The sequence below is a fragment of the Primulina eburnea genome, unplaced genomic scaffold (assembly GCF_022965805.1).
Source record: "Primulina eburnea isolate SZY01 unplaced genomic scaffold, ASM2296580v1 ctg473_ERROPOS1500000+, whole genome shotgun sequence".
Classification (NCBI taxonomy): domain Eukaryota; kingdom Viridiplantae; phylum Streptophyta; class Magnoliopsida; order Lamiales; family Gesneriaceae; genus Primulina; species Primulina eburnea.
The window spans coordinates 95,530-111,568 of record NW_027331281.1 but is presented as its reverse complement, the minus strand read 5'-3'; the positions used below and the strand labels follow the sequence as shown (position 1 = coordinate 111,568).

Genomic DNA, 16,039 nt, shown 5'->3' with positions numbered 1-16,039 from the left:
TATATTAGAGTAGGGACGGTTTATGAAATTTTGTCGCAATATATTACGACGGTTTAATGAACCGTGGCTCAAATTGCGACGGTGTTTAGTAAACCGTGGTTAAAATAGCGACGGTTTTCTTTAAACCGTAGCTAACATAACGACGGTTTCTAGTAAACAGTCGCTTATTTTATTTGGCGACTGTTTTCTTAAAACTGTCGCTATATAGCGACGGGTTTAATCAAACCGTCGCTACCTTTGCGACGGATACATTAAAACCGTCGCTAAGCCATCCGTTTTTTTGTAGTGATCGTTGTACCTCTAATTTATACTAGTGCACCAAGTACATGAAATGCATGTACATATAATATAAATATTTTTTGTAATTAAAATTTATTTTTGTAAATTTGAATTTATTTACAGTTATTTCAATTTTAGGATAATGTGATAATGGTCAGAATAATGAGATAATGGAGAATAATATGAGAAGTTTTTTACTGACATTTTACTGTTTTGCATTTTAATTTATAAATATCTAAGAAGAATGATAAGGACAAATTTGGACATCCATTAATATTACCAAATATATTTGTCTAAGGACTTTACACATTATATAATAGTGAAGATTTAAATTTGCACTATATTGTGCTACATAATTCACACACCATTCAACAATCCACTTTGATTTATATTGCGTGTGTCATGACAACTAATATATACTAGTTATTATGCACACGCTATGCGTGTGTACAAATTTTTTTTATCATTATCGATGGACTAAAGTGTAATTTGACAATTTATGGAGTGACTAAATTGATATTTGAATTGTTGAAATAAAAAAATAAAAATAATAGTGCGTGTTGAAATTTAAAAAAAAAAACAAAAAAACAAAAACAAAAGTGTAATATTAGTATCATGTAAAGGTAAAATAGGAAAAAAAAAGTTGGTGTCCTCCAAGGTAGTTACTATGATGTGCTCACACTTAATATAATAGTATAGATAACTGCTTTGGATCTCATCTTTTTTAGATGATCACAACCATTCAACAATCCACTTTGATTAGATATGTTGATTTGAATATGATAGTCCAGATCGCAACTCTTGCGATGGTGTACAACCGTTTTTATGCACCTGTGTGCGCTAACTAGACCACTCACTATGTCATTGAACCTGAGTTCAGTTCCAGATAAATAAAAGACTTCTCACGCTCTCACGACGATGCGTACGTGTAAAGTCTAAAGAATGCCACAAAGAACCCTATATATATATATATATATATATATATATATATATATATATATATATATATATATATATATATGTGGAGTGAGAGCTGTCTCGCATTGGAAAACGTGTCAAGAATAAACTGTATTATTAACTCCAAGTTTGAGTTAAGAGTTTGGGGGTACCAAAAGTTTTTGGAAAGGGAGAAGACGGTGATAGGATGGTACTCAGCCTTGCCCGGCCCGATGCAGTGTTCGAAATAGTCCAATATTTGCACCCTCCAGTCAGTGCTTCAGTCCGAACCAGTGCGTTTCGTGTGATTGTGAACCGCGTCTCTTCCCCCAGAACCGTACGTCCCTTGGCTTGTGTGTGCGTCCCATGACTTATCACAGAAGGGTGTGTCCTCTGGGTTTGTCCCTGGCTTATGTGACTCACTCTTTAAATAGTCCATCTGCAGGCATTCATCAGACACTTTTTGCATATATTTTCGTTGCATTCTTTTTCCTCCAAAACTTGAAAGTTCAGGCATATCTTTGTTCGCTGACATTCGGAACTGGTAGTGCTGTATTTTCTGGATTAGAGTTGTTGTATCTTGGGGACGATTGTTATTCCGTATAGCACATAAATACGGACAAATATGTCTTGCGGAAAAAATATTTTCTTTGCCTCAACTCGTACTTTCCGAAGATCAACAAAAACATAAACAACAGAGGGTTCTGTTGCAGGAAAATTTGTCACCATGTTACAAATTTGTGTTCTTCGAAGAATAACAAGCAATGATTGGAATACACACGACTCTTTCTCAAAAGAAAAAAAATAGATATGAAGTTGATCTATCGCCACTTCCCTTCAAACAACCGAACAACAAGCTCGCCATTTATAGTTATTCTTATCGTTTCCATGTAGTTCATTTACACTATCAAACACGAGACCCGCCTAGCCTATCCTATATTGGAGCATACACCACAAAATTATTACACTACACGATCGAGCCTACTCAAAATTTACACTATCAAACTGTTATAAGCACCTTCAATGTGATTAATCGCCTCAGGGAGCTGTTCAGCTGTTACTCTATTGATTTTTCAATCGGACTCTGCACTCAAATCGGGCACATTATTTCTTTTGTAAGGCATCTGAGGTATGGTAAAAGCCTACATTCTGCTTGAGCATCCGTTCATCTTATGGTTGGGAGTATGGTTGACCGTGTAAGAAAACACCGGTTGGTTTGATATTTAATTAAAGCTCGGACCAAACTAAGTTTCATCAGTTTGAAGGTGATGACAAAGATTTGAAAGTATATCCTGCGAACAGTAACAAGGCTAAGGACATCCCAAAGCTACAGCAAGGAACTTTGATCCATTTCTGTAAGTAAAATTATGTGTATATTACAATTTTAAACCACAAAGTATACAAAAGAAATAACAAAGTATAAATCAACTCAACCATTTACTATATTACGTAATCTCCATTCTTTGCAGTAAAATAATCGCATATTGACATTATCGGATATGCGGAGAACCAGAATCAGAACCAACGACACTCTTGCAGAGTATATTCACCACCACAATCTGCCACACTTGTGACAAGAAAGCTCGAATTCGTAATACTTCTTCAGCTGGCGATGCACTCGAACCCACTGCAAATCCACAACCAGACAACAAACAAAATCACGCAAATGATAAAATCAAGCGACAGAACAAAACAAACTTGCTTCTTCCAAACTTGCTTCGAGTTTTGTAGGCCCATCAACTCTGGTGAGTGTAACCCTCCATTCTTATGTGAAATCAGTGAAAATTCACGACTCAATCCGAACCCCTTTCCCCCAGTATGATAATTCTCCTCCTCACTATTTCTCCTTCCACCATTGAATTCCCAAAACAACCAATTCTTCATCTTCTTCCATCCATCGTCCCCATTAAACTGCAACCCACAGTGCAAGATCCCACTTTTGCCCATTCTCTGCCCCATTGGAGAAGAAATTCCATCCGTATGATCCAATCCTGAGCCCAGAAGCTGGTGGAACACAGGATTAAATTCCCCTTGATAACAGTAGGAGCTCAATTTCTTCAAATTCTTCTCATTCTTCAAAACCTCTCCAAACGCATCCCTCGAGCTCTTCAGAAATCCCAAGGCCTCGGAATTCTCCAGTTTCTCATGGGATATCAAGAAATAAACGAAGCGCTCGTCGATCAAGAAAGTGTAGGTCTTCGATCGGATTGTATGGGTGAATGTGGAATGAAACGGAGGAGTTTTCTCGAGGCATCTGACCGCGATTGCACCGAGTGCAGCGTCTTTAGAGTTGAATTCTGTTAATACCGTGGTACCCTTTGCAATGCAGGCGTAGTAGATCAGCGCCGGATCCCAAATCATTGTTTAACTCAACCCCACCGTGAATTTGAATAAAAATTGCCTTATTTTTATGATAAATTTTAATTCTCCAACCTGCTGAACAAATAATGGAAAACAATTGGAGAATCCGATAAGATATACAAATGCGTATAGGGGTTTGATCCTGGAAAAGATCGTGTAGGCAAATTGGTGGACAATGAAATTAAAATTGGGGGCGTGAATTTCTAGGGTTTGAGGATTGGAAAAAGAGAGATCAAACGTTCAGCTTAGCCCGGCCCGACCTAATTTCAACTGTGTCGGTTACTTTTATACATATTTAATTTAATTAAAAATATGATAAAATATATGAATTAAAAGAAATTATCGCTAAAAACTTACCCGCTGGCCAACCCTGCCCTGCCCGACGTCTGTTGGCCTGCAGCCCGCACGAGCCGACCTGAGGAGGCCCAACTTTTAATGTGTTGCGATTTTCCCAACCTAACTCGTTAAATTTTGTTGAGGGTTTGGACCAACTCGACAGGCCCAATCCGCATTAACTTTTCTACATCCAACTAACGTTATTTAGGGATGGCAATGGATAGGGTATGGGTCGGATTTCATACATCCATCCCTCATACCCATCTCCATACCCATCGGATATTGAATTTCATCCTCATCTTCATCCTCATACCCATCGGATTATCGGATACTCATACCCTACCCAAATACCCTATTATTATATACAATTGAATTTTTTCAAATTTAAATTGTTTCAATGAAATTATGAATATTTAAAAAATTATTTAAATGAACAATAAGAAAAATTATTAATGAAAAAAATTTGCAAAATAAACTTTATAGAAAAAAATAACAAAATATTAAAAATAGTTTATATTAGTTGAACAAAAGTATACAATTCAACAAAAATATAGTAGAATTTACATTATATCCAAAAATTCATAATTCAATTGATTAATCATCTATGGTCTATCCCTAGTTTAATCATATGTAAACATTATCAATCCAAAATCAAACTTGATCGGTTTATCTCCGAACTAATTGTACATGTCTTCATCACTTAACATTGTAGTGTCATGCAAAATGATGAAGAACAACATAAATAATTGACCCAAGAGTTTATTTTCAATGTCAAATTTAACAAAATTAAATTGTATTAAAAACTTATAACATCAACATCAATAGTGTCTTCACCATATTCAACTAAAGAGTAATATGCTTCTGTTTCTTGTGAACTTGTAGCTAAAAAATTCAAAGAAATAAATCATTACTGTATATTGTAAATTAATAATATTTTTGTTAAAAAACAATAAAAACTACGTAAAATTGAAAGTGAAAGGGAAGAAAAAAGAAAAAATATTGATTATTTGGATTTGAGAAGATGAATCTGTAATATAAATAAATATAATTACTATATATATACATATGTATATACATATAAATTTAAATGGATATTCGGATCGGGTGTAGGACGGATTATATCAAACCCGCCTCCATACCCGAACCCAAAAATTTTCATACCCGATTACCCAATTATTTAATCGGGTCTAAAAATCCCTCCATACCCTCTTCTATTCGGGTCGGGTATTGGATCCTCCAACGAGTTCGGAGGAAGTTGCCATCCTTCAATTTCATTCGGTTAAAATCGCTTGAACCAAAAATTGGTTAAACAAAAATCCAAACCGAAAACCGAATCGAATTAAACGCTTCCATTCCCTTAAAACCAAAATTATTTCAGTTTTTCAGTTTAACAGAATTTTCATTTTAAAAAATAAAAATTGGTTTTGGTTTGGTTAGATTAACGAGCTAAAAAACCGAAATTAGAAAATCCGAAAAATTAAAAACTGAATTTAATCAATGGTTCGGTTTTCCATTCAAACCGACTTTCAATTTCGGTTTGATTCGTACGATTAATCGAACTATGGATCTAACTATGAACACCACAACCAACTCAAATTTTTTTTTTTTTTTACAAGGCTTGATATCTTTCTATACATTGACGTTGAGTTTACTTTGACTAAACTTATATTATGATTATTAAAGTAGTTGGATAGGATGTGAAATAGTAATTGATCAATAAAATTAAGATGTTTAGTTTTTTTTTCGTGTGAGAATATACTGCTTTTATCTTTCAGTGTTCATTAACCATTAAGTAAACCTCATGAATAACGTAATATCATGCAAATCACTCTAGTCAGGTAAACCATATTGAGCAGGCTCTGTACTACAGCTCGTTTGAGAAAGAATTAGTAGGAGAATCGAACTCCGGAGTACTATTGTACAAACACTCACCTACTTCATCAACTCGAACACGTCATTGTGGGCCAAATATATTTAGCTTAGAATGATTACAAATGTGATTGAGATCATAATTAAATCAACTACAATTTTACCTTTAAATCATGTAAATTTTTGTTATTTAATTTTGATCTTTAACAAATAGCATCATCAATTTGACAGAGTGCTGTTCTATGCTCTGTATGCAATTTTAGTCATGCAATTTTTTTTGTAGAATATCTGAATTTATTCTCACAAGTTTTCCGATGTATAAAAATTTATTATCGGAAAAATTTTGTACCTAAATTTAAACATTTTTGGATGATTAAAAAAATCCTGTATGTCATAAAAACTTATGCTCAGTTTCACTAATTTGTTGTTATTATCATAATATTGACAAATACAGTTTGGGGAAAATAGGCTCAAGAGAAAAAAAAAATTTAATTAATGGAGAGATAATTACTCGGCAATTGACAAATCACTACTGGCAAAGACATAAGATGAAAGCTCGGGTGACTAAGCGGAGGGTTAGAGGTGTTAATATATTGCTTGACTAATTGAAAATATTATCATAAGTAAATGATTTTTTCTCTCTTTTTTAACCCTAAAGTTAACATGGAACTAAAACGAGAAAAAAATATGTAAAATGATGTACTAACTCAAAACATTTGAAAAATGAGAGATTAATGGGAGCCATATCTATGTGGGCATTCTCCGAGAGTTTTCTTGGTTTGTTCTTCTAATGGGAGTCATATCTATACCTTGAACTCAAATTTCTACAGACGGCGTCAATGATGATATCGGGTAAAAATGGGTATAAAAATGATGAGATATGAGAGCACGTCGAGATATATGTTTAAACCAGATATTCTTCTCTCGGAAAAAATTGATACTGACCTGCAAATACGAAGATAACCACGTGAATGAGCGTCGGAAAGATGTCCGACGTAAGCACTCCGATGCTAAAGTCAGCAGCAGATGAGCAAAAAAAATCAATGGAGCAAAGAGAAGTTGTGTAGAAGACATGGAAGCCTCAAAATGAAAGTAATAATAAGAAAGCAGTTGGTGGGCTACCCCAATCATCTGAAGTTATCTTAGATAACTTCTAAATTAATACTTGGGTGTAGTTATTTTCGTTCTCATTTAAAGTATGAGGAAAAAGCAAAAGTCTTCAATTTTTGTCGTACTTCGTACATTCAATTTAGATGCTTTAATTTTGTTGAGATAGATTAACGTTACAGAGAAAAGAGAATGATATAAGAGATAGTTAATTTGTTTTTAATTCGGACAACCCATTTTTTATATTGAATGCACTCATCCCTAAATATAATAATGTAGATAAATGAAGCCAATCATATATACAGGTGGGAGTTCAAAGGCTTTACGTTATGGCAAAAACTTGAGTGAAACGATTTCACGGATCGTATTTTGTTAGACGAATCTCTTGTTTGGGTCATCCATGCAAAAATATTACATTTTATGCTTAAAGTATTACTTTTTATTGTAAATATCAGTAGGATTGATCTGTCTCACAGATAAAAATTCGTGAGACCATCTCACAAGAGACCTACTCTTACATTATTTTATTTTGTTACTCTTACTTCACGGAGATTTTTCACCAAATTTGCCAGAAAATTGGTTAGGACGCACCTCAATTTCACTGCCAAAACAAATAGTAGTTCTTTTGTGAGACGGTCTCACGAATTTTTATCTGTGAGACTGGTTAATCCTACAGATATTCACAACAAAAAGTAATACCTTTAGCATAAAAAGTAATATTTTTTCATGTATGACCCAAATAAAAGATCCGTCTCACAAAATACGACTCGTGAGACCATCTCACATAAATTTTTGCGCAAAACAAAAACAACGATACACCTTTTTTTGGAGGTACAAAATCTCCCGTACCACAAGAAGCTACTGGAAAACAAAAGATACAAATATCGAAGCCAACTAAAATTTTCTCCAACATTTGACTGCTCAACCTCGATATATCGTATTCAAATTTAAAATGGATAAAATACGATATCATTTGAAAATATTATGCAGTAGAGGAGGAGGAGGAAGAAGAAGGATAGGAAAACACCCCAAATTCTCACAAACTTGAAAAGTTTCTAGAGGATGAGTTGTGTAGAAGGTTTGGAAGCCTAAAAACGAAAATAGGAGCACGGAATTCTTTGTCAACCACAGTCAACTGAATTATCTTACATAACTTCTAATTTAGTACTTGGTTTTGCATTAATTTAATTCCAAGTTAAAGTATGGGGAAAAGCGAGTCTTCAATTTTGATTGTGCTATATACATTAAATTTGAAAGCTTTAATTTTGTTGAGGTATAGAGAAAAAAGAATGAAAAAAAAAACAAGTTGTTTTTATTTTGAGCAACCGAATAATTTTATATATTAAAATGCACTGAATCTCAAATATAATAATATAGACTTAAAAGAAGTCAACTACTCGAACTATATATATTGGTGGGAGTTCAAACACTTTACATCTCTTTATTTTGTTACTCTGAGTGCACCCCACATCACGTGCGCTTCCACGCAGATTTTACACTAAATTTTCTAGGAAAATGGTCGGGAGACACCTCACTTTCACTGTGACGTCCGAAAAATCAATCCACGTAGACCACATGCATGCAAAAATATTTTAATTGCTTAATTGTTTTATTTAATTGTTTAATTGTTTTATTTAATTTCTTTTAAATGTTAGCATGATGTTTACTATATGATTAAATGTATAATTGCATGATTAAATGACATGTTTACATGAAATTTTAGATTTTACACGAATATTCGATAATAGGCAGGGAAAAGGAGACCGGGGACGACCAAGACAAGAATATGTATTTTTATTTAAATAATGACAAGGCTTCTTAATATGATTAAAAATGATTTAATTTTCTTAAAAATACTGGAGTTCGAATTATTTTACGATTCGAATTCGATTTTTCTCGGGAAGCCGGTTTTGGGCAAACAAGGAGTTTTAAAATATCAAAAATATTATTTTATGGAAACTAAATTTATAAAATTTTATGTTTTAATTAATTAAGTGTTATTGAGCCCAATTTAATGATTTAAAGATGGCCCAATTATCCTTAATCATGCAAGCCCAAACCAAAGCTCATTTAACTTGTTAATTAATTATAAATAAGTGATTTATGTTTTGAAAACACCACAAGTCTTGCACCAAACAGCCGTGAATCCTCCACTTGCACACACAATAATTTTCGAAAAAATAGGGAGAAGAAAGGCTTGTGTTCTTCGTCGTCCGGTCGTCCAACGTCGCATTCTCGCCAACGATCGAATAATCGAGCGTTTTAAACGAAAGGCACGTTTCCTAAACTCTTTTAACATCATACAAATCATAATATGCTTGATTTATTTGTTTATGCATGAAAAATATGATGGTTGAATTATTTTTACGGTAGAACGTTTATTTTCAAAAATACGATGATTTTGCGTTTATTCGAAAAACGTTACGAATTCAAGGGTTAAGCTGCCAATACATGATAAAAATATGAATTAATTATGGACTAAAACATGATAAATAATGGAGAATAGTAAGCTGGAACCCAAGGAAATTTCAGAAATAAGAGAACCGTGAGTTATGGGTTGTGCGAATTCAAAGGGTTCGGTTCCTATGCATGGGGGCTTGGGGCTCGACCAGGGCTGGGGGTTGAGTCCTAAGGGTCATGGTTAGGTCCTAGGTAGAGTCCTAGGAGGTCTAGGGCTCGAGGCATGGGCTGGGGAAGAGTTGTGTGATAGGACTCTCCTCGCGCATGTAGTGGTGCGGCCGAGAGGTTGCAGCGGGTAGGCTTGGAATGGGTGTGGGGACCCGGGCTCTAACTCAATTCTTTCTGGGATTAATCGGACCTTTATAAACAAATGTGGGTCAAAATTTTGCTTTTAATATCATAAGCAATGTACATAACATTCACAAGCTTTATTTCATTTACCTCATAATGTCATACATGTCTTGTTCTATTTATACAAATCACTAGTGTTTATTCAATACAAACTACATCTCAAGTAGGAAACACTAATGCTACATCAACGCCCGTGATCTCCACGCTATCGTCAAACTCTCATCCTCTGCGTGACCCAGATCCTGTCCCACCTGTCGTTATGCACACATACAGACACAACAACATCCGGAAACTCCGGTGAGAACGAATCCCAGTATAAAACATGTATACATGCTGATACATAATCATAAATCATGCATGAAAGCAATAACAATATGTTCCATAATCTATGAAACCAATCAATATAGGCATGCAATTAAAATCGAAATCATATCTTGACTCGACTCAACTCTAACTCTAGGGATCCCGGTGTGAATAAGACGTCGCTGTCTGTCACCTACCCTCCCAATCGGGGTGACGGTATGTCCTATTCCTAGACTTCGGTCATATCTGTATCGAATGTCTACAATCGGAGATGATCTGCTCCTATGCGTCGATACCACCGAACGTCTAGTTTGACAAATATGTCAATGACTCCTATCTCAACGCTTGAATATAAATCTATAAACAAGACATAAACATATCAAATACAAACAATAATCTAATATGTGATTTTGGGAAATCCAAATCAATTCTAATTTGAGTCATATCTTCCCACATTCACATGAGTTATACCTTTCGTTGTCGTAGTCTTTGTCGAGGTCGAAATCTCAATGTCGAAGCTATCAAAACAAATCTGAAATGATAGATACAAGATACATTCTATCAATCTCTAACTCGATTCAACATAATTACGAATCAATAATCAATCTCGGTATAATTTCGTCGGTGTAACAGCGTAGTTTCTCGATACCAATCAACTCAACATCACTAATCAATGCAAGACTACATTATTTTCATCTACATACAACCTCAACAAATCAAAATCCTCTAGAACACCATATACCATGCTGGAAATTCAGAATAATCAGATAACATATCAGTTTTTCGATCCGGTTGTGAATATCAGTTCTCAATAATCACAAGAACACATAATACCATCAAAATCTGATTTTCCCAATCCTTCAACTTTAAATCATGCTGAAACTTAAAGAAACTTACATCCTTTTGAAGCTAGTGATGCAAGGAACACAAATCTGAATTCAGAATTAAAATCGGATGGCTAGATCTTGAGCAATCTTACTTCAAAGCCTTGAAGAATTTGGGAGAATTTGGGGACACTTTCTCGGTGATCTGAGACTGAAACCGAAGGAATGAAGACCTCCTATATATATCTTGCATGGAAATGGACACATGGTTTATTTTTCAGCAACCACGTATGACCGCGGGTGCGGTCACTTCTGAACCGCGGGTGCGGTCGGAACCTAAGCGCGGGTGCGGTGTTGCTTTGGCAACCCATTCTGAAATTCTGACTAATCAACCGCGGGTGCGGTCTTGTTCGAGGCGCGGGGGCGGTGGCTCTTTTCTTCAAACTCAAATTGTTCAACGTCGTTTCTCCGCGTCTGTTCTCTCATCGCCTTATTCATAACATATAACATTTCAAAAGTATCAACAAGAGTCTCGGGCATTACATTTCTCCCCCTCTTAGAAAAGAGTTCGTCCTCGAACTCGCAGGCAATCAATCAAATCATATATGAAAAGCAATATAATTAAAACTGCAGAAATACTCACATCATGTAAATAACTCGGGATGTCTCTGTCTCATATCTGATTCTGTCTCCCAAGTCGCTTTCTCGATGCCATGAAGACTCCACTGGACCTTCACTAGCGGAATAGTCTTCGTTCTGAGCTGTTTTTCTTTTCGATCCAGAATCTGTAATGGCTGTTCAATATAACTCAGTGTCTGATCAAGCTCAGCTTCGTCAGGATGAATGACATGAGAAATATCTGACATATATCTACGCAACATCGATACATGGAAGACGTCATGTATCCCAGATAAAGAAAGAGGAAGAGCAAGTCGGTATGCTCGATCGCCAATCTTCTCAAGAATTTCATACGGACCGATATATATAGGAGACAACTTCCCACTCTTGCCAAATCTGACCATGCCTCTGAAAGGAGAAATCTTCAAGAATACTCTGTCTCCCTGCTCAAATACTAACGGTCTGCGACGTACATTTGCATACTTGGCTTGTCTGTCTTGCGCTGTCTTCATTCTTTTCTGAATTATCTTTACTTTCTCAGTCATTTCTCGAATCATATCAGGCCCGAGTTCTGGTACCTCAGATATATCATCCCAGTACAACGGAGATCTGCACTTCTTGCCATATAAAGCTTCAAACGGTGCCATTTCTATGCTCGTCTGATAGCTGTTGTTGTACGAGAATTCACAAAGTGGCAATGAATCTTGCCAACTAGTGCCAAAATCTAGCACTACAGCTCTCAACATATCCTCTAAAGTCTGGATAGTCTGCTCTTACTGTCCGTCTGTCTGAGGATGATACGTAGTACTCGGGTGTAATGTCGTACCCAAATCTTGCTGCAAACTATGACAGAAGTGTAAAGTGAATCGGGGATCACGATCTGATACGATAGACTTCGGCACACCATGCAATCTGACAATCTCTCGGACATATATCTCTGCCATCTGATCATGGTTGTACGTCATGTTGTACGGAACAAAGCAAGCTGATTTGGTCAATCTGTCAATAATGACCCAAATCGCATCACAGCCTCGGGATGATCGAGGTAACTTCGTCACGAAATCCATGGAAATGTGATCCCATTTCCATTCAGGAATAGACAAACTCTGAAGTAAACCTCTGGGCTTCTTTCTTTCTGCCTTCACCTGTTGGCAATTCAAACATCTAGACACAAACTCTGCAATATCTTACTTCATCTGTTTCCACCAGAACTGTGTCTTCAATTCATTATACATCTTCCTGCCACCAGGATGAATACTAAACCGACTACAGTGCGCTTCTGAAATAATCTGTTGCTTCAATTCTGAAACATCTGGCACTACAAGACGGTTGTTCACATATAAAACATAATCTCTAACCTGATATTCAGAATGATGTCCAGCTTTGACCATATCAATCGATTTCTGAATATTTTGATAAGTTCTTTGCGCTTCTTTGATCCTCAAAATCAAATCTGGCTCAATTTGAATCGTAGCAAGTCGCAACGGTCTGCTTTCTGTATCAAATAGGGGTGTGCAACGGTCGGTTTGGTTCGGTTTTAATAAACTTCGGTTCGGTTTTTCAGTTTACGGTTTTTCGAATGTCTAATCCTAAACCAAACCATTTTAATTCGGTCCGGTTTGGTTTTTTTGTATTACGGTTTGGTTATTACGGTTTGTGTAATAAATTTAGTTATAAATGAAGTTGTACGTTATAAATTTTAAAAAAATGTAATAAAAAACCACAATCAAATTTGTTTGATTATCTTAAAAAAACCAAAATAAAGTAATCAAAAACAGGCATAGCTATAATTCGTGTTACCAATTTGTCAAGTATCTCACAAAAATCAAAATAATAAAAATATGTAGATTAGAGACCAGAGAACTACCAAAGCAACACATTTTTCTTCTTCTCCAATCTAGACTTGTGTTGTTGTTGGTTAATTGAAAAGGGAAGGCCGAAGGTGTGAAGCAAGGCACAAGCACAACAATTCAACAAAGGTGTGCAGCTGAAAGTTTGAATCTCAAAACCTAAATAAATTAATTTATTATTTATTTACTTATTTTTAAGTTTTATTTTTAATTTTCAAGTTAAGACATGTTTGGAGTACAATATAGTAAAAAAACAAATAATTCTCATATTTTCGGTTTTTCGAAAAAAAACCGAAAACCGAACCGGAAAACCGAAAATACGTAATATAGAAACCGAAACCGGTCAAATAACCAAAAAAACCGAACCAAAAAAACCGAATTTTACGGTTTGGCCGGTTTTTTCGGTTTTAACCGAAATTTGAACACCCCTAGTATCAAATACTAATCCAGACAAACAACAGTCTTAAACTAAATTCGACACACCTATCGTCGATAAGGATAAAAAACATACCTTACGACTCAAGGCATCTGCTGCTGCATTGGACTTTTCTGGATAATACTTGATCTCGCAATCAAAATCTTTCAGTAGATCAAGCCATTTACGCTGCCTCATGTTCAATTCTGACTGAGAAAACAGATACTTCAGACTCTTGTGATCATAGTAGATCTCAAATTTCTCGCCATACAGATAATGAGCCAGATCTTCAGTGCAAATATAATAGCCGCCAATTCAAGATCATGAATTGGGTATCGGATCTCGTTTGGCTTCAGCTGTTTTGAGGCATACGCAATCACATGCCCTCGTTGCATAAGAACACATCCTAGCCCTCTGTGAGATGCATCACAATACACAACGAAATCATCAGTACCTGAAGGAATCATCAAGACAGGTGCACTGGTCAGCCTCTTCTTCAATTCTAGAAAGACTCACAATCTTCAGACCACACAAATGGTGCACTCTTCTGTGTCAACTGGTTAATCGGCTTTGCAATACTGGAGAAATCTTTAATAAATCGTCGATAATACCCTGCTAAACCCATGAAACTGAGTATCTCTGGCACTGAAGTCGGTGTCGGTCAACTGATCACAACTTGAACTTTACTCGGATCCACAGAAATACCATCTCCAGATATGATATGACCCAAGAAGACAACCTGTCTCAACCAAAATTCGTACTTGGACAGTTTGGCATACAATTGCTCATTTCTCAATGTCTGTAGCACAATTCTCAAATGATCTGCATGCTCATTCATACTCTTCGAATACACCAAAATGTCATCAATAAAAACAATCACAAACTCATCTAAATATCTCTGAAAGATACGGTTCATCAAACTCATAAACACCGCTGGAGCATTTGTTAAACCGAAAGGCATAACAACAAATTCATAATGTCCATACCTAGTTCGGAATGCTGTCTTCGGTATATCCACATCTCTGACTCTCAGCTGGTGATATCCAGATCTCAGATCGATCTTGGAATAAACAGAGGATCCCTGCAACTGATCAAATAAATCGTCGATGCGAGGCAAAGGATACTTGTTCTTTACTGTAGCCTTATTCAATTGTCTGTAATCAATACACAGTCGCACCGAACCATCTTTCTTTCGCACAAATAGAACTGGTGCGCCCCAAGGAGACACACTCGGTCTGATATACCCCTTGGTCAATAAATCTTCAAGCTGTGCTTTCAGTTCTTTCAGTTTTATCGGCGCCATCCTATAGGGAGCTTTCGAAATAAGAACAGAACCGGGCATGAGATCTATGCTGAAATCAACCTCTCGGGCTGGAGGTAACCCTGGGATCTCATCTGAGAATACATCCACAAACTCACACACTACTGGCAGATCTGCCAATGCTGGGCTCGATTCCAGTAGATCTACTGAATATACAAGGAACCCTTCTGCTCCTTTCTGCAATAATCTACTTATAGTCAGAGCAGATACTAAGCGAATCCGAGATCTGGAACCCTTACCGTAGAATCTCCATTCTTCTGTCATTTCAGGTCTGAATCTGACAATCTTGTGAAAATAGTCTACGGTGGCTCTGTACTTGGTTAACATATCAATACCAACTATGCAATCAAAATCAGCTAAACCAAGCACTATGCAATCTAAGTCAATTTCATGACCCTCAAACTGTAGTGGACAATGTCTAACTGAAGTCACAGATATCATACCACTTCCAAACGGAGAAGAAATAGACACTACGGTAGACAAAGACTCGACAGGCAATGCATGCATCAATGCAAAGCGCTCAGAAATGAATGTATGGATGCACATGTGTCTATCAACACATATGCAGGATAACCGCAAAGAAAACAGTTACCTGCAATCACATCGTCTGGTTCATCCTGGTCCTGCTCTTCTGTCAGTGCAAACACTCGAGCCTGCTGTCTGGGAGGTTGGCTCACCGTCTGGCTACCTCCTGGTCTCTGCTGGGACTGTGCAGATGACGGCTGGAATGAATGTACAGATGTCTGTCTCTCAATTTGAGGCGCTGATGCAGATGACCCTGCACTCTGGGATCGCTGTGCACCTCTCTGGGGATAAACTCTAGCAAAGTGTCCCTGCTGTCTACAGATGTTACATCGGCCTGTCACTCCCTGACACTGCTCAGTGGCATGCCTGCCTCCACAAGAACTGCAATAAACACCTGTATACTCTGAACTCTGTCCAGGACCTCTCTGTCGTGATCCACTGGAGCTCGACGAACTGCTCCCTGATCTTTTGAACTGCTTGCCTT

The 16,039-nt window shown here is 36.5% G+C and overlaps 1 protein-coding gene across 1 annotated transcript; it reads right to left on the bottom strand.

Annotated features, from left to right (window-relative positions):
- Positions 1-2,167: 2,167 nt before the first annotated feature.
- LOC140821237 (phytolongin Phyl2.2-like) lies at positions 2,168-3,848 on the bottom strand. Its single transcript, XM_073181669.1, has one exon. It carries the CDS (start codon positions 3,574-3,576, stop codon positions 2,818-2,820), a length of 759 nt encoding a protein of 252 aa, XP_073037770.1. The 5' UTR covers positions 3,577-3,848; the 3' UTR covers positions 2,168-2,817.
- Between the last annotated feature and the right edge of the window lie 12,191 nt (positions 3,849-16,039).

What these genes read in the sequence shown, in the direction of transcription:
- LOC140821237 (XM_073181669.1), bottom strand. Translation starts at nt 3,576, where the DNA reads ATGATTTGGGATCCGGCGCTGATCTACTACGCCTGCATTGCAAAGGGT.